At 33.9% G+C, this 26,605-nt stretch overlaps 2 protein-coding genes across 2 annotated transcripts; one reads left to right on the top strand and one right to left on the bottom strand.

Moving 5' to 3' along the window:
* Positions 1-5,624: 5,624 nt before the first annotated feature.
* LOC125831311 (laccase-12-like) lies at positions 5,625-7,807 on the bottom strand. The gene is made up of 6 exons (XM_049510510.1): positions 7,697-7,807; positions 7,460-7,611; positions 7,133-7,377; positions 6,921-7,049; positions 5,855-6,811; positions 5,625-5,755 (listed from the first exon to the last, which is right to left on the bottom strand). The coding sequence occupies exons 1-6, from the start codon at positions 7,805-7,807 to the stop codon at positions 5,625-5,627; spliced, it is 1,725 nt and encodes a 574-aa protein (XP_049366467.1).
* Positions 7,808-21,864: 14,057 nt separating this feature from the next.
* LOC125831252 (probably inactive leucine-rich repeat receptor-like protein kinase IMK2) lies at positions 21,865-24,718 on the top strand. The gene is made up of 2 exons (XM_049510447.1): positions 21,865-23,746; positions 23,992-24,718. Exons 1-2 carry the CDS (start codon positions 21,865-21,867, stop codon positions 24,582-24,584), a joined length of 2,475 nt encoding a protein of 824 aa, XP_049366404.1. The 3' UTR covers positions 24,585-24,718.
* Positions 24,719-26,605: the final 1,887 nt, after the last annotated feature.

Genomic DNA, 26,605 nt, shown 5'->3' with positions numbered 1-26,605 from the left:
ACCAGGTCCCTTGACTCAACAAGAACAATAAGAAGAGTAAATAATAACGAGAACACAACACAAGCAGTTTACGTGGAAACCTCCTTGCTCAAGGGAGTAAAACCACGACTTGTCACACAGGATTTTCAACTGTTTTCACTAATCTTCCTTAAGCAAAAGTGAAACCCAGTTACAACCAAAGTGAAAAAAAGCTATTAATCTCACAACCAAGTAATAACTCTATTACTTGAAGAGCCTAAGAAGATGTCACTCTTCCCACTAAGCTATCACCACTAGATAACTTAGAATTTGACTAAGCAACACGCAGGTTGCCCACTAAACCACCACGCTTCAGATGACTTAGACTTTAACTAAGCAGCACACACGGCTGCCCACTAAATCAGTTTGACTCAACTGATTTAGACTTTTTCATAAAATAACTATCTGAATCTTTTATAAATGTAGGAACAAATTTCAATGAACGTGCAGAAGATATAATCCTAAGACAACTAAGCTTGTAGGTTTATCTGGTTCGAGTTGATCTTGAGGATGAATCTTCACTTTTGTATTAGCCTTTGCAAGAGTTCTTAAGAGTTTTTGTTCAAGTTGCAAAAACTAAAGTTATGACTATTAGACATAATCTTTATGAAGAATAGTTACAAATTTCGAGGCCATGCCATTGGCTGAGGTTTATGCCATTTCTGCCACAGTTGGAGACTGTGCACCAACCAATTGTACTTTTTCCAGCCTGACAGTTGAGTGTACATCTGCACTAGAGATCAGGTCCCTTTACAAGGTCCCTGGGTTTATCAAATCATCAAAACTACAAATAACATACCCAATTTTTGGGCATGAGGAGAAGAGAATTTTTCTGTATGTAAAAGGTTTGAACACTAAGTTGCAAGTCTTATCTATGCATGTGATTTCTACATGGAAGAACTTTAATGAGGTAACTGATTATGTGAAGCGATTGGAGAAAGTCAAATAGGGTTCTTACTCTAGAGGTCCCAGTCAATAGATATACTAGGCATGTCCTATTTAGTCAGCCCAGATGGCCATTTCGGGATCATTCAATAGTCTTCAACTCCTAGCGGCCAAGAAGGTTCTTATTCTTCTGTCAACAAGTCATCTCTTGATCGATGATGCTTTAACTGTGGTAACTTGGGTCACTTAAAAGGGAATTCCCTTTCAAACCAGCAGGTAATCAGATTCAACAACAGACTAGAGTTATAGTTTCAACAAGTAGAGGTCGCAATGGCAAAGGACACCAATAAGGTGGACGAGGTAATAACTACACTACATCAAGAATGATATTTAGTAGCAATTAATTAGTGACTATAGCTTTATTATCGCTAAATATGTATTTTAGCATCAATTAGCGCTCTTTGTATATGTTTTTAAAGCCTTTAGCCAAATTGGATCTAATTGCACTTAACTAATGCTTGTAAAGACTTTAACACTCTTTATTAATGTGTATAATTATTATTGCTAAAAGTTGTTTTTATTGTAGTGTCAGGGAGGTCGTGGAAATAAATGTAACGATAACGCGGGAAGGGGAGTGTTGTTGGTGTCACTCGTACGGAGGATACAACTCAATTTACTTGTACAATTACTTTAATTTGACTTGATTTTGCTCGAGACGCGTCAGTCATTTATTATAGATTACATAGTAATTAATACTATTAACTAAAATTATACCAGTTACATCCTATAAATTCCACCATTTTCCTCAACATCTTAAAAATTCATCAGACATTTATCTATTATATAGTTATTCTACTATGAAGACGGTTTTCTACTATAATTTCATTCCATCAAAGGCAGAAGAAGAATCATGCAGAGAAAGTAACACCCCATGGATAGTGACTCGTCACTTAGTAGAAATACGAGATCTATATCCAGCCCCAATCATAGACCTACAAAATCCATGGATGATAAAAAAGATGATTACACATTACGAGACGGTCGTCGGAAAACTTGTGTTGCCATTTGCCGAGGCTTTTGAGCATGTTTTTCGATACTGGACATTGGACACAGTTAGATCTATAACGTTAGGGCATAGGAAGAATATTGATTTATGGGATGTTACTGAAGAGAACAATCCTAAAAATTATCAGAATGAAGGGACTTTTATTGAGATGTTGCCTAATGAGAACTATGCACTTGTTTGTGCGGATCTATTTAGGAATTGTAGATTGCGCGTCAATGATGAGGTTGGCCTGTATTGGGATCCTCGGTTTTTGTTCTTTAAATTCAAGTTAATTCATAGGTTTCATGCTTGATGAAATCTTTTGATGATTTTTGAAAGAAAATTGAAAGGTTGTTATACTATTAAAATCGCAATATAAGTTTACTAGTTTTTTTTCCCTGATTATTGTTGTGGAATATTAGGTTACTCCTCCATTTAAAACAACATTTTTGGTCCTTGAATAATTGCTTAATTTCTTTTACAGTCCTTGTAATATTCAACATAGCACATTAAACCTTCAATTAAATAAACTAAGTGAATTTGATCCAATTTGTAATATTAGCATTACAATTTTATTGTTTCAATACATTCAATTTTTAAATAATTCTCCCAAGTGGCGATTCTTGATTTGGAAAAGCATCCTAAAGGGGCCAAAACAATGCTAGTTGGGCCTCTAATGGAAGCCCGGTTACCGGCAAACACATTAGCTTTTGACATGAACCATGGATCACTCCAACTATATTTATAGGGTTATGAAAGTTCAATAACTATAAGTATGTTATTTACAAAAAATGACTATAATTTATGTCTTTTTCTAGCTGTATTATTATATATGTTTGCTATTTTTCTATTTCTCTGATACAATTTTAATTACAATGAACTATATAAGGAAAATGTATTAATTGTACAAATTCAAATTGGTATCTCTATTTATAAAACTTAAAGTATTAATATATCAAGGATACAAGTATTTATAAAAATTTAATGTATTAAGGGAAAATGGCCTGATATACCCCTCAACTTTGTCATATGAAACTGATATGCCCTTTGTTATGAAAGTAGCTCATATATACCCTTACCGTTATACAAACGGCTCACATATACCCATACCCTTACAAAATGAGCTCACATATATCCTTCATTTAACGGAAGTAAAAAAATTAGTTTTAAATTTATATTTTGACTTTTAATTTTTTTAAAAGTATTTAGGGGTATGTATGATTCTTCTAGCAAGGTTCAAAGTATATTTTATTCTTTTTCATACATAAATTATTTTTTGACTTCTTTGATTATCATTGTTTGAGTTTCTTATTCTTATTTTATTTTTTTCTTTCATTCCTTAGTGTAAAGAAAAAAAAATTAAAACTATTTTTTTGGTTATATTATAATTTAAAACTATTTTTTTGTCGATATTGTAATTTAATTTTTGTATTTGAAGAAAAAAATTGGTCATCTATAATAAGTTTTACAAGAATATTAGTGAGACACAAATAAATTTGATCATAAAAATAATAAATCCAAATTAGTCATTTAAACAAAAAAAATGTTTGAGAAGAATCAAAATATACCCATATGGGATTATATTTTTTTTTGTAAATGATAAAAAAAATTAAACTAAAATTAATTTTTTTCATTTCCCTTAGAGGAAAAGGGTATATGTGAGCCATTTATATATAAGTAGGGGTATATATGAGTCACTTTCATAACGGGGGTTATATCAGCTCTGAATAACAAAGTTCAGGGGTATATCAGACCCTTTTCCCATGTATTAATATATTAAACAAGGTAAAGTTTAACAATTTAACATTTGAACATGACAATTTGGAGAATAAATAGACAATAGTTAAACAAAAATGAATACTCCAATATAGTATACTCTGAATACATTGTTGTTAAACAAAAATGGATACTTGGACAACCCAGAAAGAAGAAAAATGGAAAATAATAGAATGTGTAGGTAGCAAAGTGTGTAAGTATTCGATTGTATAAAAAGTTGAAAACGCCAACAAACGTCAATCTCTTTTTGGTCAAGTTTTTCCTGTAATACTTGAGGCTTGGTGTTAACTCAGATATTTGTTTATAAAAAATCAACCTTTTAAATTGGATAGATCACTTATGTATCCAAATATACTTGTATTCACAAATCACCATTTCAACTTGGGTTATATTACAATACAAGTATCTATGTATATAAGTATTCTACTATATACTAATCTGACAATCATACAAACCTCAATCTCTTTTTGTTCATGTTCTTCCTATATTACTTTTTTTTCTATAACTATAACCATTGTAATGGAGAAACAAATAATTCTTCAATCGAAACCCTATAAAAATAGATGAAAATATAGATGTATACAAATATAATCTTCATAAAAAGGAGGAAAAAATCAATCAAAAGATATCTTATGAATTCAAATTACAAAAATTACTGCTAGAACCATCAAAAGGATCTTAAATTGGAAGAAATTTGGGGGAGAAATACAAAAAAAATTGTGATATAGGAATATTGATGAAATAGAAAGTGTTAATGAGGATAAACATGGGGAACCAATCACATAAAACATGCCTATACATAATCAATTAAGTGTGTAATAATGACTTTCCTATTAATATTAATAACTTTTCTAATTATTTGTATATAATTAACTTTGCTATTTGTTGTGTAGTTATATCCATATAACATAAAAAAGATAAACTATAGCTATTTATTTTAAATGTATATTAATGTTTGTGTAGTTTTTTTCCTAAAAATCTAAAATGATTAGAAGTTCATACTCAAACCCAAAATAATTCCTGAAATACTCATTCTCTCATAAATAATTACAGCCCATACCCCCACATTAAGGCTGATAATTTTCGCTTAACTGATACAAAATCAGTATCATATATTGTATTGATATCATTAAGGCTGATAATTTTCGCTTAACTAATACTAAATTAGTATCATATACTGTATTGTTATCATTAAGTTTTCTTGTTCAGAAATTACTCATTAGTTAATGATACCAAAAAAATATTGGTGAAATTTTGTGACGACTTTTGTAAGGAGAGAAAATTTATTACAATTATGTTTAAAAGGGTCTTGTTTGATGAAATCTAGTTATGTTTTTTTTGTAAATAGATCGAAAAGTTGTTATAATTATATATTTGAAAGAAGAGAGTTATTTAGCAATAATATTAAATTTACTGTTTTCTTTTTCTATTTCTTAGAATATCATGTTACTCCATCATTTTATTTTTTGTGTTTTAATATAATTTAACATAGACATAAAAGTTAATAAAATAACAATAACTTTTGAATTGCATAGAAAGTGATATTTGTTTGTGAAACAATGTAAAAATGAAAGTTGCAAGTGTCATATTTGATGAAACGTGGTGATGGATTTGCATTAGTTTTGAAATTGTAAGGAGATGGAAAGATTGTTCAAAAGTAGGGGTAACAATTGAGCAGGCTGGTTCAAATTTAGACAGTTCATAATATGTCAAGATAACAATACAATCTAAATTTACTTTGGTCAAAATGAATTAGGTAACTGGATATAGAAGAGGTCAAGATCCAACTCAACCCAAAATTCCTCTGTTAATTACAGTCAAAACAATACAATTGCTTTAATCTCAGCAACAAAGAAATGCTAGAAAAAATATGCAGGGAACTTCATATTGAATGCAGTCGTCAACAGACAGGAAAATCTACGGGAGGAGCCTCCAATGATTCCAATTCACTAACTCCATTTTCCACGAGGAACGCCATCGCCAAACCCCATGTAATGTGAACATCCAAATGACAGTGCATTATCCACACTCCTGTATTAAGTTAATATTGTTAATTTTCTAACACTGAAATGCGACATTGTGTAGAAAAGAATTGGGAATATTAGGAGAAATAAGTATTTGTTCTCTTACCTGGATTGTCCGCGACAAATCTGATGACTGTCCATCCGTTAACGGGTAAACTGGCTGTATTTCTGAGAGGTGGATTAACAAGGTTGAATTTAGATGTATCTGTTTTCGGATTAAAGTTACCGAATCCCTCTGCAATGATGTAGAAATCATATCCGTGAAGATGAATTGGGTGATTCTCAGCTGTGAAGATACCCGTCCCCTGCAACACAACTTGCACTGTTGCCCCATATTTCAGCTTGTACAGCTTAGTTCCTCGAATAGGTTGCCATAAAGACCGGCTTACGTTGCCAGTATAATTAAATTTTACAGGTGGCACAGCTGGGAAATCAGTTGAGAAAACACCAGGTATGCCTTGGTGATGTGCTTGTAGCAGGGAAAAGTTGGATGGTAGCACAAAAGATACATTGTTCATACTGGCAGCGAATCGAGTTCCATTTGGACCTTGACAGTTTCTAGATCGTGCACCTCTTGGGCAGTTCTCGAGTCCCAGCCCGACTGTGATGAATAGATTTTCATCGATTTCAGTGGGTACCTCGACCTTTTTTGGGCTTCTGAATTTTCTTGTGAAAGCTGTCGCAGTGGCTGTGTCATTATATGCTGGTAAAGACGGGGAAACCGGTTTAGTCTTGGCACAATTGGAAGAACAAGAAGCTGTTTTGTACTCGAGGATGGCTGTGGTTGTGGTATTATCAAAGGGGGCACCTTGAGCGCTTGCATAGGCACGTGCTGCCATGTAGTATCTGCTTGGTGTCTGATCAGCTTTGATCAGGACATCGGTTGTCTGTCCTGGTCCGAGCATAAGGACAGATGTTGTGAAGGGCTTAACATAATTGGCATCTGCTCCAACAACAGTAAGCTTGTGGTTGGCCACAGTAAAGAAAAGCTGCTGATTCAATCCAGCATTGATAACTCGAAGGAGGTTGGTTTCGCCAGAGTCCATATGGACTATGGTTGTATCTGCATAAATATGATTTTTATGAAAACATGTCCTAAACAGGTAAGATATCAAATCATAGTTTACTGAACGCTAGCATAATGGTATCGTGTTACAAATATTAGAACTAACCTTGTTTGGAACACTTGTAGAGGTCACCTGGTTGACCATTGATGGTGTAAGCATCTGAAACATTAGGAGCTGCTCCTGTTCTTGTTGCTCGTCTTACAACGTCAATAGGATTTGTATCCCACCACTCACCTGATCAGCATTTTCATAACTATCATTTCCTCAAAAGGGAAAACAGAATATAGGCTAATGCATAAGAGAATGTGAAGTAGTACCAAGCAGAACTGGTGTTTCTCTTTTGGGCTTAGGAAATGGATAGTTTTCGCCTTGTTTTGGATGGATAATCAAAGCTCCATAAACGGTAGCCCTAAGCCACGAACTGTGGGCGTGCCACCAAAGAGTTCCTTCCTGTCCTTGAATTGTAAACCGGTAAGTGTAACTCTTTCCCGGTCTAATCGGGCATTGAGTGATAAATTCTGGTCCATCTGCCCATGCTGTTCTCATTTGCCTAACCCCGTGCCTTTTGAGATACAACAAAGTAGAATAAATGTCAATACATATAATCGCGTCTAACATATATCAGTCTGCAAGCATGAACTTACCAGTGAATTGTGACATTATATCGAGCTCTATTAACAACGTTAACCACCAGAGTATCCCCGTTGTTTACTTCCAATGTTGGTCCAGGGAATTTCCCATTCACCGTTATGCTGTTGTGAGTTTTGCATAGCCTCTTCACTGGTGTTGCTTGAATCTGTTCCAAATGAAAAACAGAGTTCAGTATCAGCATGTTTTTAAAAATTTACGACATGTTAGCAAATAACGAAAGGAAATCTTACAACAAAATCATGGTAATGAGTTTTCGCGGATGCTGCATTTGCAAAGAGAAGCAAAATGCATACAAAATAGATAGAACTCAAAGGGTTCACAATGCTTTTCATAGCCTCCATTTCTTTTCCTTTTTTACTAAAACTCGATTCAAGTATTAGTAGAAATGCAAGTTGTTTGTGAAAGATATTAGAGTTGAGTTTGCTTTTATAGATAAAAGTTGTGTACAAAAAAACTTAGTTGAACTCTTGTAGAATTGATTTGTTCACCAACTTAACCTATCTAATTGCATAAATTTTCATGAATATTAATCCTTGAGTATATTATAAGTCCTTTTCTCTAAGTTTGTTATATTTTCAATCATCAAGTAAACATCACTTTTATGGTATTTGCTTCACATTAACAATGTGTTGTTATTCAACTATCTTTAAGTTTGTTGTTATGATTATATACAACAACTATCTTTGTCTTGTCATTTCCGCATTTTCCATAGTATTGAATTTATTATAACCGAAGGATGGTATAGTAAAATTATCATTTTATTAATTATTTCTTAGGAGTGTGTACTGAGTCAAATATGGACAAGTAAAATTAGACGGAGGAAGTATATTTCAAGTCCAAAGAACCAATGGCTGTAAACAGCAATTTGCATTGTTTACTTCTTAAAACTCTGAAAAGTAATGACCAAAAGTTGGTTAAAACGTAAAAACAAAAAAAAATTGTTGTGTCATAGAAGTCATTGGTTGGTATGGCACAACAAAAACTTCACCAGAATTAGAAAAATAAAAGAAATAAAATTTGAATGTTAGGTTTATTAAATCAACACTGCACATTTAATTTGTCTTTATTTTTTATTTTGGGCATAATACATAATTATGTTCTTTAACTTGCTTTAACCAGTACTATTTATGCCCCAACAATGGATATACACAAGTAGAAACTTAAACTTGTATAAAAATTGAACAAGTAGGCACACACATCCTAAGTGGTATATTGCACATAGAACAGCATGTAGGATGTGAATTGTCAAATAGAACGTCATGTATGACACATGTATCTACTTGATCAATTTTATACAAGTTTAAGTATCAACCTTCACAAAGTTCATGAAGTAAGACTATGTTCACACTAATAATACTCTTGTGAAATTTCACTCGTGAAACTATATTGAATATGTTATTACTATCATTATTGTTGTTAAAAAAAGGATAGAAATACTTTTGACTAACATGCTTAAGTTAAAGATGGTAAAAAGTCTTATTCAGTTTGTTAAACATTTGATTGGTTCTTAAATCTTAATTAATTCTAACTATAAGATTTAGTTAGAGAAACCTAAAACGACAAGTTTTTGATTTGCTAATATATATGATGTCCCTAAGTAGGTGGTCTGTCAAAAAAGTATATATATATTCTGTCAACCTTTGACTTCTACATTTTTCTTTTTATTCTTTTTTATGACAAAAAGTCTAAGACGTAGTTACATACGTTATCTCAAAATTGTGTGCTTATATTTTATGCGGCCACGTGTTATTTTTTTATTACTTCTTGTTTTTTAGAAGTATTTTTGTTTTCACATTCTCATTAATAAGAAGGTTTGTGTTGCTTTTTTGTTTAATTATCGAGTTATTTTTTAGATGATCATTCACGTTTTGGTACTTGCTTATAATTTGATTTTATTTTTATAACAATAATACCACTTAATTATTATTATTTTCCTCAAGAAATTTTAGTATTTGTCAGAAAAGCAGTACAGTTAAATTATATAAAGTCAAGAACATGCATCTTAATTTAACACGCTACATTCTATTATTAGCAATTGAATATATGACATTAGTAAGGAAAAGTAACTAATAATATAAGTGAGAGTGAGAGTGAGAAACTGAGAATAGTATGAAGCGTAGGGCTTCGATGATAATATGAATATTGAGTTCGGAGTCGTTAGCCTTAGATCCTTCTTTGCTTAAATCATATTAAAGAGATCATTCATTCTTAAATTGAATAATTCAAAAGTATAGAATGTATATAATTGTATCTCTCTCCCGGTCATTGTTGCCCCATCGTCATTGCCCTCCTCTCTCTCCCCATCGTTGATGTTTCGATATCTCTCATCGTCTCCAACGAGATCTATGTGTTACAATTTGTTCTAGCAAATAGGAATAAATAACAAAGAAAGTCCTACAATCTGTTTAAGCTGAATGATTTCCTAGCCCTCTTTTGTTTTCCCATTTTTATCTTGTTTACTTCACTTTGCAATATAATGGGTAATAAGTCATGATCTTGCAACAATTCTTGCCAATCTTGAAATATCACGATGATAAAGATTTCATAGAAATTAAGGTTCATCAAGATTTTGTTATCTCCTGTATTCAGATTAGCAAACCAGAAATAATAAAAGATGAAAAGAAAAACACAAAGAACTATCCGAGTCCACAGAACTCACTGTGTGTCCTTAAGAAATTTAATCCCCTCAAGTACCCGAGGTTGCAGATTAATTCCTCCCAAGATAAAACGGATTAACCATTAAAGAAGTAGCGGTACCTCAAACTTCGATAATTTCAACGAACTCAAAATGACAGCAACGAATCACACACACAGACACGATCGATCAATTTTGTTTTGTAAGAAATGTATGCAAAAGAAGGGAAGAATTCGATGCAGAAAAATGAGAGAAAACCTCTTTATTTATAGCCAACAAAGGGTAAGGGTCACAACCCTTTGGAAAGAAGACAACCTTTCAGAAATGTCACAACACTTTGGAAAAGGCACAACCTTTCAAATGGTCACAACCCTTTAGAAAGGACACAACCTTTCATAAAGGTCACAACCCTTCGGCTTAGTCACAACCCTTCTGGAGAGTCACAACCCTTCATTTCCTGTTCACACCTTTAAAACCCAACAGATTTTTCTTATGATAACACTATATCATCGTGTATATCTCACAAAATACATGTGTCATACATAGTGACATATAAGTGATTATTTGTGGTAGTTTATGAGATACAAGTGTATGTTGTATGTTTGACATTTTAGGATGATGCTTGTGAAGTGTACAGGTAAATGTAAGTTGATCTTGTATTCGCGCGATTTCAGTTAATTCGGTGGAGATACTATATATGTGCGGATGTTGATATACTTATTAGACGTGTGGATACTGATGAGATATGAGTGTAAGGTAGTTAAGGAGTTAGTTATTTCACCAAGATGCTCAAGGGTAGTATAGACCTTTTATATTGTTTGTTACAACTAATTCTTCAAGTTAGTTAGTTAGTTTGATTAGAAGTTAGATTCTATAAATAGTACTTTTCAGCATTGTAAAAGTTAGTCTTTGAACTCAAACAATGAGAGTTTCTCTTCTTCTATCTTAGCTCCTTGTTAATGGAGATTTTGTGTTAACTCTGTTTCAGTTCGTTTTACTTCATGGTATCAGAGCCACACACAGTGATTACTGTGATAGGCAATTTCGATCGAGGATTATAGAATCAAGTTACAGATTCACAGATCCATCGGTTCATCAGTCGATCTATAGGTTTTACACAAAGTTTTGGGTAAAATTTGTAGATAATTGGTGAGTGCTTAGCTTCTGCAAACAATTGTTGATCAGCAGTGAATCAGGATGACGAATGGAAGAACATCTGCAGACTCAATTCCAGGCAACAATGGAGAAAACACAGGTGTATCAATGTCGATACCTAATTCTGTAATTGGCCAAGGTATTGACTACAATCATCCTCTTTTTCTTAGTCCTACAGATTTAAGTGGAGTAAATCTTATTTCGTTTCAATTACTTGGAATTGAGAACTACTCTCTATGGAATAGATCGATTACACTAGCATTGTTAGGACGCAATAAACTGGGGTTAATTGATGGAACCTGTAGTAAAGAGATGTTTAGTGAAGAATTGTGGGGACAATGGGAGAGAGTGAATGCTGTAGTACTGTCCTGGTTAATGAACTCAGTGTCGAAGAGTTTACTGAGTGGAATTGCTTTTGCTACAAATGCTTCTCATGTTTGGAGTGATTTAAAAGAAAGATTTGACAGGGTAGATGGTTCGAGAACCTATAGTCTTCATAAAGACATTGTATCACTACAACATGGGACTGCTTCTGTTTCTGTGTATTACACCAGACTCAAGACCTTGTGGGATGAGTTTGAGGCTGTAGTTCCTTCTCCTGGATGTAATTGTGCTAAGTCGAAGGAGTTTGTAAACCACTTGAGCAGACAGAAATTGTATCAGTTTTTAATGGGGCTTAATGAGTCATATCATCAGGCTAGAAGTCAAATTTTAATGATGAATCCCTTACCAACTGTCAATCATGCTTATGCTATGGTAGTAGGGGATGAGAGTCAAAAGGCAGTGATTTCACACATTAGCAATATGGGGCTGAGTTCTGAGAGTATGGATCCTATGGCCATGTACTCTAAATCATCTGCTGCTGGTTCTACTTCAGGAGTGAATCAGAGATTTAAAAGGAACTCTCTTCTCATTTGTGATTTCTGTAAATGTAAGGGTCATAGTAAAGAATTTTGCTACAAAATTGTGGGGTATCCTCCTGATTTCAAGTCCAAAAGGAAGGTTCAAGGTGGTGTTCCTTCAGGCTACAACAATCCTGGTTCAGGTCAGGCTCATTTTTCTTATGGCTTGAATACTAATGTGCATGAAGCAGGATGGGATCTGAAGTCTGCTACTGCACAAAGTGAGCATGGAAGAGTGGATGGTAATAGCATTTCTAAAGCAGCAAGTCAAGCAGAAATAGATGTGAAACGATTACTGAAGGGTTGTACATTCACAAAGGAACAATATGACCATATTCTTAGAGGTCTCACACAAAACCAAGGCCCTGCAACATCTGAGAGCAATACTACTTTTGCTGCTCACACTGCAGGTAAATCCTTGTTTGTTTCTGAGACTAATGCAGTATGGATTGTAGACTCTGGTGCAACAAACCATATGGTTTCTCAGATGGACATGTTTATAAAAGGTTCTGTGTCAAAATTACAGATTCCTAAAATTGTACATCTGCCTAATGGGGGTACTACTCAGGTTACTCATGTTGGTTCTTGTGCCTTAACAGACAGGAGTGTTATCTCAAATGTATTTTACTTACCTGAATTCAAGTATAACTTGATGTCTGTGAGTAAGTTAACAAAGGAACTTGATTGTTCAGTTACATTCTTCCCTAACTTCTGTGTTCTTCAGGAGCTTTACAATGGGAAGGTGAGAGTGGTTGGTAAAGAAGCAGGGTGTCTGTATACACAAAGTTCTGGAGGTGATGAAAAGAATACTGCATTGACAGTAGCACAAGTCCCATCTGATATGGAATTGTGGCATCAAAGGCTTGGACATGTGTCATCTGTAGTACTAGCTAAGATGTTTGATTTGAATATCAATAGTATGTGTAAAGTTTCCAAATGTTTAGTATGTCCCTATGCAAAACAGACTCGACTTCCTTTTCCATCTAGTAGTATCAAAAGTTGTACTAGCTTTGATTTGATTCATGTTGATCTTTGGGGTCCATACAATACAGCTACATTTGATGGCAATAAGTACTTTCTTACCATTGTTGATGATTTTTCCAGAATGACTTGGCTCTTCTTACTTAAACACAAGTTTGATGTATGTGTAGCATTAAAGATTTTTTTGCAGTATGTTAAGAATCAATTTGCTACACAAGTCAAGGTGATCAGATCTGACAATGGTACTGAGTTTGTAAACTCAGTTTGTACTACAATGTTTCAAGAGTTGGGTATTATTCATCAAAGGTCTTGTTCTTATACCCCTCAGCAAAATGGGGTAGCTGAGAGGAAACATAGACACTTACTAGAAGTGACAAGGGCATTGAGGTTTCAGGGTAAAATTCCATTGAAGTATTGGGGGCATTGTGTTCTAGCTGCAGCATATCTCATTAATAGAGTTCCTAGTAGTGTTCTGAATTATCAAAGTCCCTATGAAAGATTATATGGAAGTAAACCTAGATTGACACACTTGAGAACTATTGGATGTCTGTGTCTTTCCAAAAATCTAGTTGAACATGACAAAATGATGCCCAGATCTAAGTCTGCAGTTCATATGGGGTATTCAGAGACACAAAAAGGTTATGTTTTATTTGATCTTACTGCTAAATCATTCTTTGTTAGCAGAGATGTTATATTTAGAGAAGATATATTCCCTTTCTCACAGATCAAGATGTCTGAAAAACATTCCTTGTTTCCAAATCCACTGTCAGATTCAGCTGCTCTATTTGATACCTCCACTACTCAATTTTTCCAAACACCTAGTTCTATCAATGATGAACTATCTTGTCTTGAAGGCTCATCTGTGCTACCAGATGTTGAGATTGTTTCTTCAGATGTTTCTGATTCAGTTGGGGAACCAGTTCCAGCAGTCACAGATGCTGTTATACCAGCTGATCCCAGAAGATCTACCAGAACTAAAAATACTCCTACATGGCTCAAAGATTTTGTTTCCTCCAAATTGCATTCCAAAGTGCAGTATCCTGTGTGCAATTATATCAGTTATGGTCATCTTTCTCCTACTTATCAATCATACATTGCTGCTACATCCTCAGTTAGAGAACCTACCACCTATTCAGAGGCTGTGACAGACACTAGGTGGGTAGATGCTATGCAAACTGAGATTCAAGCCCTTGAAGATAATAAGACTTGGGAGATAACTGAGCTACCACCAGGAAAGAAACCTATTGGTTGTCGGTGGGTTTACAAGATTAAATACAAGTCCACAGGAGAGATAGAAAGGTTTAAAGCAAGGCTAGTTGCTAAGGGATATAGTCAACTGGAAGGTATCGACTATCAAGAAACTTTTTCCCCTGTTGTGAAGATGGTGACTGTGAGGACAGTGGTGTCTTTAGCTGCTTCAAGACATTGGCACATTCATCAAATGGATGTGTTCAATGCCTTCTTGCAGGGTGATCTTGATGATGAGATTTATATGAAGCTCCCTCAAGGCTTTGTTAGTCAAGGGGAGAAAGTATGCAGACTAACAAAGTCATTATATGGGCTCAAACAGGCTCCAAGGCAGTGGAACCATAAGCTGACTGAAGCTCTTACTACTCTTAACTTCAAACAAAGTCAATATGATCATTCCTTATTTGTCAATAAATCAGAAGCAGGCATTGTTGTGGTGTTAGTATATGTGGATGATATGATGATTACTGGCAGCAGCTTGAAGTTAATAGAGAAGACAAAACTGGAATTGCAGCAGGCTTTTAAAATGAAGGACTTAGGTGAATTGAAATATTTTCTGGGCATTGAGTTCACTAGGTCAGCAGAAGGGATATTGATGCATCAAAGAAAGTATGCTTTGGAACTTATAGCTGAGGTTGGGATGTCAGCAGCTAAGCCTGCAGGTACTCCTATTGATGTTAATGTTAAACTAACCTCAAAACTATATGATGAACATGAGAAAAGTCATGGAGCTCCTGAAGATCCTCTAGTAGATCAGACAATGTATCAAAGATTAATTGGAAAACTGTTGTATCTGAACATGACAAGACCAGACTTGTCTTTCAGCACACAGAACCTAAGTCAGTTCCTACAACAGCCAAAGAAATCTCACATGGATGCAGCCTTAAGAGTAGTGAGATATTTGAAAAAACAGCCTGGGCAGGGGTTATTGTTTCCTAGCTCTTCTGATGAAGTAGTCACTGCATTTTGTGATGCAGATTGGGCATCTTGTCCACTTACCAGAAGATCAGTAACAGGATATGTGGTTAAGGTAGGGAACTCTTTGGTGTCATGGAAGGCAAAGAAGCAGACTATAGTTTCCAAGAGCTCAGCTGAAGCTGAATATAGGAGTCTTGCCTCCACTGTGTCAGAGTTAATTTGGTTACTTGGATTACTTAGAGAAATTGAAGTTGACGTGCAGCTACCAGTTCAAGTGTATAGTGATAGTAAAGCTGCCATACAGATTGCTGCAAATCCGGTATATCATGAGAGGACAAAACATATTGAAATCGATTGTCATTTTATAAGGGAAAGATTACAACAAGGTTTGATCAAAGTTAACTACCTTCCTACACAAGAGCAGCCTGCAGATGTATTGACAAAAGGGCTATCAAAGTATCAACACGAATATCTCTTATCCAAGTTAGGTGTCTTAAATATTTTTTGCCCCACCTAACTTGAAGGGGAGTGATGAGATATGAGTGTAAGGTAGTTAAGGAGTTAGTTATTTCACCAAGATGCTCAAGGGTAGTATAGACCTTTTATATTGTTTGTTACAACTAATTCTTCAAGTTAGTTAGTTAGTTTGATTAGAAGTTAGATTCTATAAATAGTACTTTTCAGCATTGTAAAAGTTAGTCTTTGAACTCAAACAATGAGAGTTTCTCTTCTTCTATCTTAGCTCCTTGTTAATGGAGATTTTGTGTTAACTCTGTTTCAGTTCGTTTTACTTCACAATATATTCGCCACATTTTGAAACCAAAATCTCGCTATAATTAGGCAAATTATCGCAATTTTTCACAAATCTAGAGGCAAATAATGTTATATACGAAATTTTTCCTAATTTATTTCTAGTGGAGAAACAAGTATTATAAGGGGACCATCAACGGATGTGGTGCAGGTAGCGGATGGGACTACTCCTTCCTTAATTAAAGGTCTCGGGTTCAAGCCCTGGTTATGAAAAAGTTCTTGGTAGGGAGCGTTTTCCCCCAAATGAAGCCCTACGTGGCGCAAATCCAAAATAATCAAACTCCAATACAAATATTGAACACCAATTTAAAAACCAAAAAAAAAAAAAATTATAAAGGGGGAGAAAGGGAGTTGCCTTTTAATGGAGGAAAGGGCTCAATCCTTTGTTGAGAGAAGTAGTGAACACCAAGCCCATCTCACCTTCATCAATCTAATAAGTACAAAGATTTATGGTACGAATTTTAATTTTAATTGAGTAGGTACTAGTGTATATCACTACATTTATGACTTTTTTGATCTGTCTTAATTTATGTGACATACTATTTTTTTTAATTTTGTTCCAAAAAAATAAATTATCTTTCTATAATTTTAAAATTTCTCTTTTACTCTATATAAAATAATTTATAGCCATAGAGAACATTACGGTTTGTTTTAAATCACAAATTTCAAAATTCTTCATTTCCTTCTTAAATTTTTGTGTCAAGTCAAAGTGTGTCATACAGAGAGATGTAGAGAATATTACTTTATTGTTTATACTATATATGAATTTAGTGTACGTGTATATATTCTCATAAATTGTTCAAGTGCAAGCACAATAGTTTACCTACTTAGAGTCTGACAAGATTTTTGACTTATAAATCAAAAGTCATAAGTTAAAAATTTTAACTTATGATTTTTGATTTATTTTCATCTTTTTGACCTAAAAATATATGAAAAAAATATATTTTATATATTTTACCTATATATCATAATTAATTTAACTTACACAACACGATAAATAAATCAATTCAAACAGACTCTCAATTACGTTTTAACTTGTTGGTCGTTGTGGTCCATGAATGGGTAGCCAGAGTGGTCCTCGTATATTATATAGATTGATTGAAGACGACGGAAACTTGTTTGTCTATGGACCGCATCTCATGTCTCTATCAAAAAAAACATGTAACATAATGTATACAAATTATTACCGTTTTATGAATTTCATATCTATAATTTGAATGTTCATAAAAATTCGTTGAATTATTAAAAACTTATTGTCTTAGGTGGATTCATTTTTAAAAAATTATATTTTTATCACTTTTCAGTAAGTTATTTTAAATATTTTATCATGTATTTAACTGAAGATTTTTTTTATGAAGGGAGTTATACTCCATGGGATAAGTGCAAGAACACTATGAAATTCATAAAATAGTTATAGTTTAGAGAAATTTTAACCTGTTCGATCATTCTTGGGCTGAAAGATTTACTAGCTACTTTAAATTTTTTTCAAAAATAAATAATTTTGTATCCAACTGTTGGAATGTATGCGTCCACTAGTGATTCACAAGACCAGGTCCTTTGGTACAGTTAAATTGCAGAAAGTATATAGCTGGAAGTAAAATCAACACATGAGATTTTACGTGAAAATCTCCTTGCTCAAGGGTGTAAAATCACGACCTGTCACACAGGATTTTCAACTGCTTTCACTAATCTCCAATCAAAAGTGAATACAGATTTCAACTACACCAATGAGACTAAACTCTTAATCTCATACTAAGTAATATGCCTATTACTTACTAAGCCAAATCAATGCATCTATTTTCCACTATATTAACTATCACTAATTAATATAGACTTCAATAGTAAGACGACACAAAGTTAACTCTAACAATGTTCTTACACCCACTCGCACAAAGGTTTGAAACGTTTCTTATAAGAGTGAAACGAATCCTACAAATTTAGCACATTACAAGCATTCAAAACAAGAACACACATGAATAACACTTCTACAGTTGATCAGGTCCCTTGTTGTATTTTGAAGCTTGGTTTTTCTCTCTCTTTGAAAGAATGAATCATTTAGTTGTTTGTCTCTTGATTATATCAATCAAGAAGAATTGTTGACCACTGGACAAACAACCTCGTCCATTTCTATTAGTGAAGTACACTAACTGCTCCACCAACACACTGACAAGACAACTTTTCAGTTGTACACCATATTATATCTGAACGAGAACACTCTGCTGAGGACCTAGAATCATCAAAACACCTAGAATACATCACCATCTTTATAAAGATGAGTGCAGATCTATAAATAAAAAATGTTGTAATAGTATCTACATGCAAATCCTAAATTATCAAAAGGTCATTCGAGCACGTTAAAAATTCATCCCAAAATCTATCCCCTAACTAGAACTAGAACACTTATAGGAGTTATTGTGTCAATTTCTTTCATTTCTCTTGTTAGACCGCTTTAGCACTCATAGCTATAACCTTAACTTAGTTATTGTACCTCAGCAGCCACATGAATTGGTTGAAACAAAAGCAAAATACAGTTAGAGATTTCTTATGTGATAATTCAAGATATTTTTATGCAAAAATAAAAAAAGTTTAATTAAAAAAACATGAAATTAAAGTAATTTTTGTAAGTATAATATTACATTACCAATTGACCTCTTTTTCACCTCTCCCTTGCTAAATAACCCTTGTTTAGTAGTACCACGTACAACTTTTTCAGACTTCTGAAGCATGCTCACTAATAAGATATCATAATATTTGGGACTTTAAATCCCAATAGGCATGCTCTAAAGCTTCTTTTCCCTTGGTGTGTGTGGGGGTATTGTCATTTTTATTTTCTATTTTACGTTTGATATTCATATTAAAATTAAATTAAATTAAGTTTGAATTCATACGTTATAGACTCATTTCTGAATTTTGTTAATAACACTTCAAAATAGAATCCATTCTATTATAAGAGATTTCGAATTAAAGCATTTAAATTTTAATGGACATGTCCTACATGTGTTGTGTTTCCAAAAAGAAGTTGTAGAGTACGTAGATTCATTAATGATGAGATGACAGGCAGATGTAGCAAATTGAAAGATCAAATTATGATCCAACCTATCGAAAATATGCTTCGATCAAAATAAGTTGGATCAAAACGGATTAAATAACACGTCACAATGCAATCCGACATAATCTAATATTTCAATGTTGTAAGGTGTATTCGGTACCGAGAAAAATGCTTTCAATTTTTTTTCATTTTAAGTTGGTCAATATTATTTTTGAAAAATATTTTTCCTACTGAAAATAAGTTAATTCCTTAAAAATGAGGAAATTGATTTCTCTAATGGAAATAGTTAGGGGCAGATCCACATAGAGTCCGTCGGTAAAAGCACCTATTAACCTTGTAAGTTGTATGGACTATGCATATCTATGTAGAAATTAAAAAGTATTAGTATAAGATTTACATAAAGCACCCAATAAACAAGTGGATTGATTGGTCCAGTGACTTATGGTGGGTGCTTAAGGTTGTTTTAGCGTTGTTGAGCCTGAGTTAGAATTTCACTCTCAACATGTTTTTTTATATATTTTTTGAACTCCTTTAGTGAAAATTTTGACTCCGTCACTATTAAACTAAGAGAACACCCATAATTTTAAAATCCTAAATCCGCCACTAGAAATAGCTAAAAATAAGTTTCACAAATGATATTTCACATTTACAATATCTTCCATCCTCCAACAACTTCATAACCTCTATCGCCATCACCCCACACCCTTACTTCCACTCCTACCGTTTATAATAATTATCTAAATTATATGTAAATACTTTTAAGACAATAATTTTTACTTACTCATCGAACAATATTTTAAATGTACTCACACTCTTAAATTACCTAGTTTCTCCATCCAAATCACATGGTTCAAGGTGAAATAAAGAATAGAATATTGAAAATATCAATTCAAGGTAACCTCGGATGGTCAAATGGGACTCACTTCGACTCGAGGGCCGAGCCAACTTAGGTCATAGGCCATATTCCTTCTGTTCTATTTTACCTGTCGTTTTTATGAAAAAAAATAAATGATTCAAAATAATTATCATTCTAAAAAATTAAGGTATAGTTAGTTATTTATTTCCATTTTTATTTGTAATCATAAATATTATGGGAAATAAAAAGAAGCATTAAAAATTTATCCATTAAATCGCTTTAGAGTCTCGATTAATTTAAATTTAAACTATATAAAACACATTCCTGTCGCAATTTTTTCACTCTCAAACTTCGAACCTACTATCTCTATACTTGAGGACAGAGGATGTGGTCATAACCCTGTTTAAAATAGATTTCAAATTGTATACATATTAATAGTCTGTTTGATTAAACTTTTGAAAAGTCAAAACTGTTTATTTTTAAAAAGTGAGATCTCTGGTCAAATTTTTGAGAAAAAATAAGTATTGCAGCAGCAAAAACTATTTTTTTCAAAAGCTAAAAAACTTATTTTTACTCAAAAGTACCTTTTTAAAAGCTAAAAAACTTATTTTTACTCAAAAGTACCTTTTTAAAAGGTCCGCTTAGAAACACTTGCAATTTTTTTAGCCCAACACAAACAGTATCTACTCAGAAAAACATAATAGTAATTCAAAATAAATTAATTTTAGAAGTTTAGACACACAAGCTATAAAATCTATCTATTATGAGAGTCCACATGTGAAATGTCAATACAATAAAATACAACACAATATATTATAAAATAGTACTTTCTTTGTCCCAATTTGTGTGATTTACTTTTCTTTTTAGTCGATTCCACAAAGAATGACATATTTCTATCATTCCTTTTTACCTTTAAAATGTATATTTTATTCTTAATAAAATGATTTATAACCACGCAAAATTCTACATCATTCATTTTAGACCACAAGTTTTAAAAGTCTTTCTTTCTTTTTTAAATTTCGTAGCAAGTCAAACTACCTCCCATAAAATGAGACGAAGAGAGTAATACATAACAATCATCCAAATAGAATGTTAGAAACTCTAAAAATGAAAAAAAAAAATCTTATTAGCAATGCTGCCTAAAATATAAACACTGTAATGCACAAATTCAAATTTAGTCGAGCACGCCCACCAAGAATATATAAACTTAAACATTACTCCCTCCGTCCCTTTTTAGTTGTCCACTTTAGAAATGACACACAGATTAAGACAACAATGATTAGCACAGTGAAGTTACAATTTTACCCTTATGACAACTTTTCATTTCAAAATTACAACCACTTATTTGAATTAAAGTGAAATAAATTGGAGGGAAACAACATACACTTTTACAATTTTCAAGAAGTGTAAATAAGGGTATAATAGGAAAAAATTTGTTGTCCTTTCTTGATTTGTCAAAATGGACAACTAAATAGGGACAACTAAAAAAGAAAATATGGACAAGTAAATAGGGACGGAGGGAGTACCTTTTTTTGAGCAACAAATATAACAGCCTTCAAAAAGAAAAATCTAGAGTGATACCTGACATACACAGTTATCATGTTCCCTAGAAAAGAAAAATACTTTACTTAGATTCCTCCATTTTAGCACTTTGTGTTCCCCCTCTTCACGTGCTTCCTTTCAAGAACCGCACTTATTGCTACATAGTACTCCAAAAAATACCAATTACCCTTCTTGTGGTGTGTGTAAAAAAAAAATAACTCTCCCTATCCCATTTCTATACTTATCAAAGCCAAAAAAAAGAAAGAATGTCAACTGAAAAATCCCATTTTTTCTAACAAATAATGAAAAATCAAGACCAAGTTCAAGATTTTAGCTGTTTTTACCAGTACCCATTTGGGGTTTTCATGTTTTTAATCCAAGAAAGAGATGTGGGGTGTGTTAAAATGAAGGAAAAATGGATACCATTTATCCAAATTTTGTTGTTTTTGCAGCTGATGATTTGTGGAGCTCAGTTAGCTTTAGGTCAAGTTTGGGATGGTGTAATTATCACTGAGGCAAATTATCAAGCACTTGAAGCGCTCAAACATGAGTTAGTTGATCCTAGAGGGTATTTAAGTAGCTGGAATGATAGTGGTTATGGAGCTTGTTCTGGTACTTGGGTTGGCATAAAATGTGCTCAAGGACAAGTTATTGTTATTCAGCTTCCGTTAAAAGGATTTGGGGGAAGAATCACTGAAAGTATTGGTCAATTTCAAGCACTCAGAAAACTTAGTTTTCATGATAATGAAATTGGTGGTTCAGTACCTTCATCTTTGGGTTTTTTACCCAATCTAAGAGGTGTTCAATTGTACAATAACAGGTTTTCTGGTTCTATTCCTGGTTCACTTGGTTTATGTCCAGTTCTACAAACACTTGAACTTAGTAACAATTCTTTATCTGGTGCAATCCCTGATAGTCTTGTGAATTCATCTAAGCTTTATAGACTTAATCTTAGTTACAATTTATTGTCTGGTTCCATTCCTGTTAGTATAACTCAATCGCGCTCTCTAGTCTTTATTGACTTGAAATATAATAACTTGACAGGGTCTATTCCGGATTCTTGGGGTGGAAATGGAGATAGACAGTTTAAATTAGAGTCGTTGACGCTTGATCATAACTCTTTGTCTGGTGGAATTCCTGTTTCTTTTGGGAAGTTGAGTGAGCTTCTTGAGATTTCGTTGAGTCATAATCGTATCGTTGGTGTCATCCCAAATGATATTGGAAGGCTTAGTATGGTTAGGAATCTTGATTTTTCTTATAATGAGATTAATGGTAGTTTGCCAGAGAGTATAACCAATCTGTCCTCCCTCATGGTTCTCAACTTGGAAAGTAACAATCTTGATGGTGAAATCCCGTTGGATGTAAAGAAGTTGCAAAAGTTGTTGTTTCTTAACCTGAGGAATAACCGGTTTAGAGGTGATATTCCAGCTGCTATCGGGGACATTTCTGGTCTAGTCGAGATAGATTTGTCTCGTAACAATCTAACCGGAGAAATCCCAGAGTCTGTTAGTGAGTTACCTAATCTTAGTTCCTTTAATGTTTCATATAACTCTCTGTCTGGTCCTGTTCCTACTTATCTTGCTAAGAAATTCAATTCAAGTGTATTTGTGGGTAATGTTCAGCTATGTGGCTATAATACTTTGAATCCATGTCCTGTTACGCCTTCTCCAGTTACACGAGGTAGAAAACGAAGTATTAAAGACATTATTCTCATAGTAGTAGGGTGTCTTATAATAGTCTTGTTTCTACTCTGTTGCATTCTCCTCTGCTGTTTGATCAAGAAAAGAGGTGAAGCCAAAAAAGCAAAAGATGTAAAGGATGTTCCTCCAACTGCCGGAGAAGTTGAGGCGGCTGGGGATAACGGAGGAAAACTTGTCCATTTTGGTGGAGGTATGATGTTCAGTGCAGATGATCTTCTTTGTGCTACTGCAGATATATTGGGAAAGAGTACTTTCGGTACGGTGTATAGGGCTACATTAGAAGATGGAAGTCAAGTTGCAGTGAAAAGAATGAGAGAAAAGATCACGAAAGTTCAGAGAGAATTCGAAAAAGAAGTCAATGTTCTTGGAAAGATAAGGCATCCTAATCTTCTGGCTATTAGGGCTTATTACTTAGGGACAAAAGGCGAGAAGCTTCTTATTTTCGACTACATGCCTAAAGGAAGTCTCTCAAATTTTCTTCATGGTAAGCAGAAAACAGATTTCCATTTGACATTCTTTTGCTTCTGTTTTTTTGAGAATCAGATACTTTCTATCCCATTTTACGTAATGAAACTTGGATTATGTATCATATCGGAAACAACTTCTCTAACTCACACAATGTAGGTAAGGTCTACGTACACTCTACACTCCCCAGACCCCACTTGTGAGATCGCATGGGGAGGAAATTGTTATGGAGGGGGTAATATAGCTTTATTGTTTTTGTTGCAGCTCGTGGACCGGATACACCAATTGATTGGCCAACAAGGATGAGAATAGCAAAAGGGACGACGAGGGGATTGCTGTACCTTCACACTAATGCCAACATCATTCATGGGAATCTTACATCAAGCAATGTTCTACTTGATGACAACACAGATGCAATAATTGCAGATTATGGCCTTTCACGCCTTGTAACTGCTGCTGCAAATTCAAATGTTATAGCCACAGCAGGGGCTCTTGGTTATCGCGCACCTGAGCTTAATAAGCTCAAGAAAGCCAATGTGAAGACGGATGTCTACAGCCTCGGAGTCATTATACTTGAACTCCTAACTGGCAAGTCTCCAGGTGAGGCAGTGAATGGTGTAGATTTGCCTAGAAAGGTGGCGTCAATTGTGAAAGAGGAGGGAACAAAAGAGGTATTCGATTTGGAACTAATGAGGGATGCATCCATAATTGGTGATGAATTGTTAGTTACACTAAAATTGGCTTTGCACTGTGTTGATCCCTCGCCATCAGCTCGACCAGAACTTCAGCAAGTTCTCCGGCAACTGGAAGACATTAGGCGTGAAACGCCAACTGCAGGTCCCTCGACAAGTTACTAGATACTCAGTTTTTGATTTTATTAACATGATTCTTTCATTCTTGAATTTCATTGCTAGAGTACTAGATCTGTTTCAAGTGTCTTTAAATAAAAGTGTGCAACATTGTTAAAAGTGTTTGAGCTTAATGGAGTCCTAAATACCATCCCCTTTTGGCCTAAAGAACATAACTTGAGATTGAGGTTTCTCTCATTACATACATCCTAAAATTTTACATGTTTTATCACTTCGAAACAACTTTAAATATACCAAAAGCACCTTTTATTTTAGTTATATATATACATTGATGATGTAAAAAATATAATCTCTACGATATATATATATAGTTAAAATGTCATTTCGTTCAAGAATTTATATAAAGATGACATTCCAATTCAGAGGCACGATAAAAGTTTGGGATTCTAAATTTTAGGATAAAAAGAGAAAAATATTGCAAAACATGCTTCTTCTCTTTTTTTTTTTTAAAAAAGAGAAACTTTTGTTGATAGTGGGGTTCGAGAACCCACAACTCTAGCATGAAAAACATTTTCACAGCCCCTTCATTATCACTAAACCGTCAATCAGTTTTGTTAAGAAGTTCACAAGTTAATATACATATATATTCATTTAATTTTCTAATACACATATAGAGTCTACAGAAAAGCTAGTAAGTTCGTCTAAAACCCACTTAGCTTCGCCCCAGCATTCCATCACTAGTCCATTCGCCACTACCGTCTCCCACCATTATCACCACCACCATCCACCACCCATAACCAACAACCTCAACCACAGCTACCACTAGGAGTGGCAAACGAGCGAGTCGAGTTGAATATGAGTCGATCAAAAAACGAGATAAATAAAAATGGATAAGTTACTCGACTCAACTCACATTTTAAATGGGTAAAAATTATTTACCCAATGGATAATATGGGTACCCATATTTATCCATATTATAATAGAAATCTTGTTAAAAGCTTTAAAATCAAAAAAAAATTAAGTTTTTTTTTTATCACTTCACTCCATCCCTACCACCCCCCCCCACCCCCTATCCCAAAAAAAGTAAAAAATAAAAAAATAAAAAAGAACCACCCCATCCCTACCAGCCCCCCCCACACCCCCTACCAGCCTCCCCCCCCCCACTCCCACACCCCATCCCAAAAAAAAAATTAACAAAATTTTTAATTTTTTTCATTAAAATTTTTTAATTTTTGTTTTTAAAAAAATTACCACCCCACCCCCTATCCCCTACCCCCTACCAACCCCTCCCCCTCCACACCCCATCCCAATTTCATTAATTTTTTTTTAAAAAAAGTTACCACTCCTCCCCCCTACCAGCCCCCCCCCCCCCCACACCCCATCCAAAAAAAAAAATTAACAAAATTTTAATTTTTTTTCAATAAAATTTTTTTTAAAAAATTTACCAACCCACCCCCTAACTGCCCCCTACCCCTATCCCAAAAAAAATGTAAAAAAAAAAGACTTTCTTACTACCCACCCTTTATTACTTATTTGTGTTTGTGTGAATGCACATTTTTTATCCATTTAATTACCCACTTTTAAATGGGTAATATATGTATTATTCGTTTTACTCATTTTTAAATGAGTTGGATACCCAACCCATTTAAAATGGGTAAATATGAGCGAATACCCATATTAATTACCCATTCTGCCACCCCTAGCTACCACTATAGCTAAATCACCACAATCAGTAATTGCCATAATTACTAGTCATCACAATCATATTCTACAAGTGAAGTTTGAGGAAAATATAGCGTATGCATATCTTCTCCCTCTCTTTGTCGGGTAGAAAAATTATTTTCAATAATAATCGTGTTTCATAACATGTTAGCGGAAAATGCACAAGTAAAAAGCTACAAAAACCACCGCTAACAATCATTTACAATTATTATATCAGCCGTCATTACCATAATAGTATCGTATATATAAGTATTTCGTATGATACTCAGTATTTTGGTATTTCATAGATACCAAATTTCATACTGAATATAAAAAAAAATGAAATGAAAATTGAAATGCATACCGTA

The sequence above is a fragment of the Solanum verrucosum genome, unplaced genomic scaffold (assembly GCF_900185275.1).
Source record: "Solanum verrucosum unplaced genomic scaffold, falcon-dt-bn FXZP01000049.1, whole genome shotgun sequence".
NCBI classification, from domain to species: Eukaryota; Viridiplantae; Streptophyta; class Magnoliopsida; order Solanales; family Solanaceae; genus Solanum; species Solanum verrucosum.
Note: the sequence above shows the minus strand (reverse complement) of the source record. Positions and strands in the feature narration are given on the sequence as shown.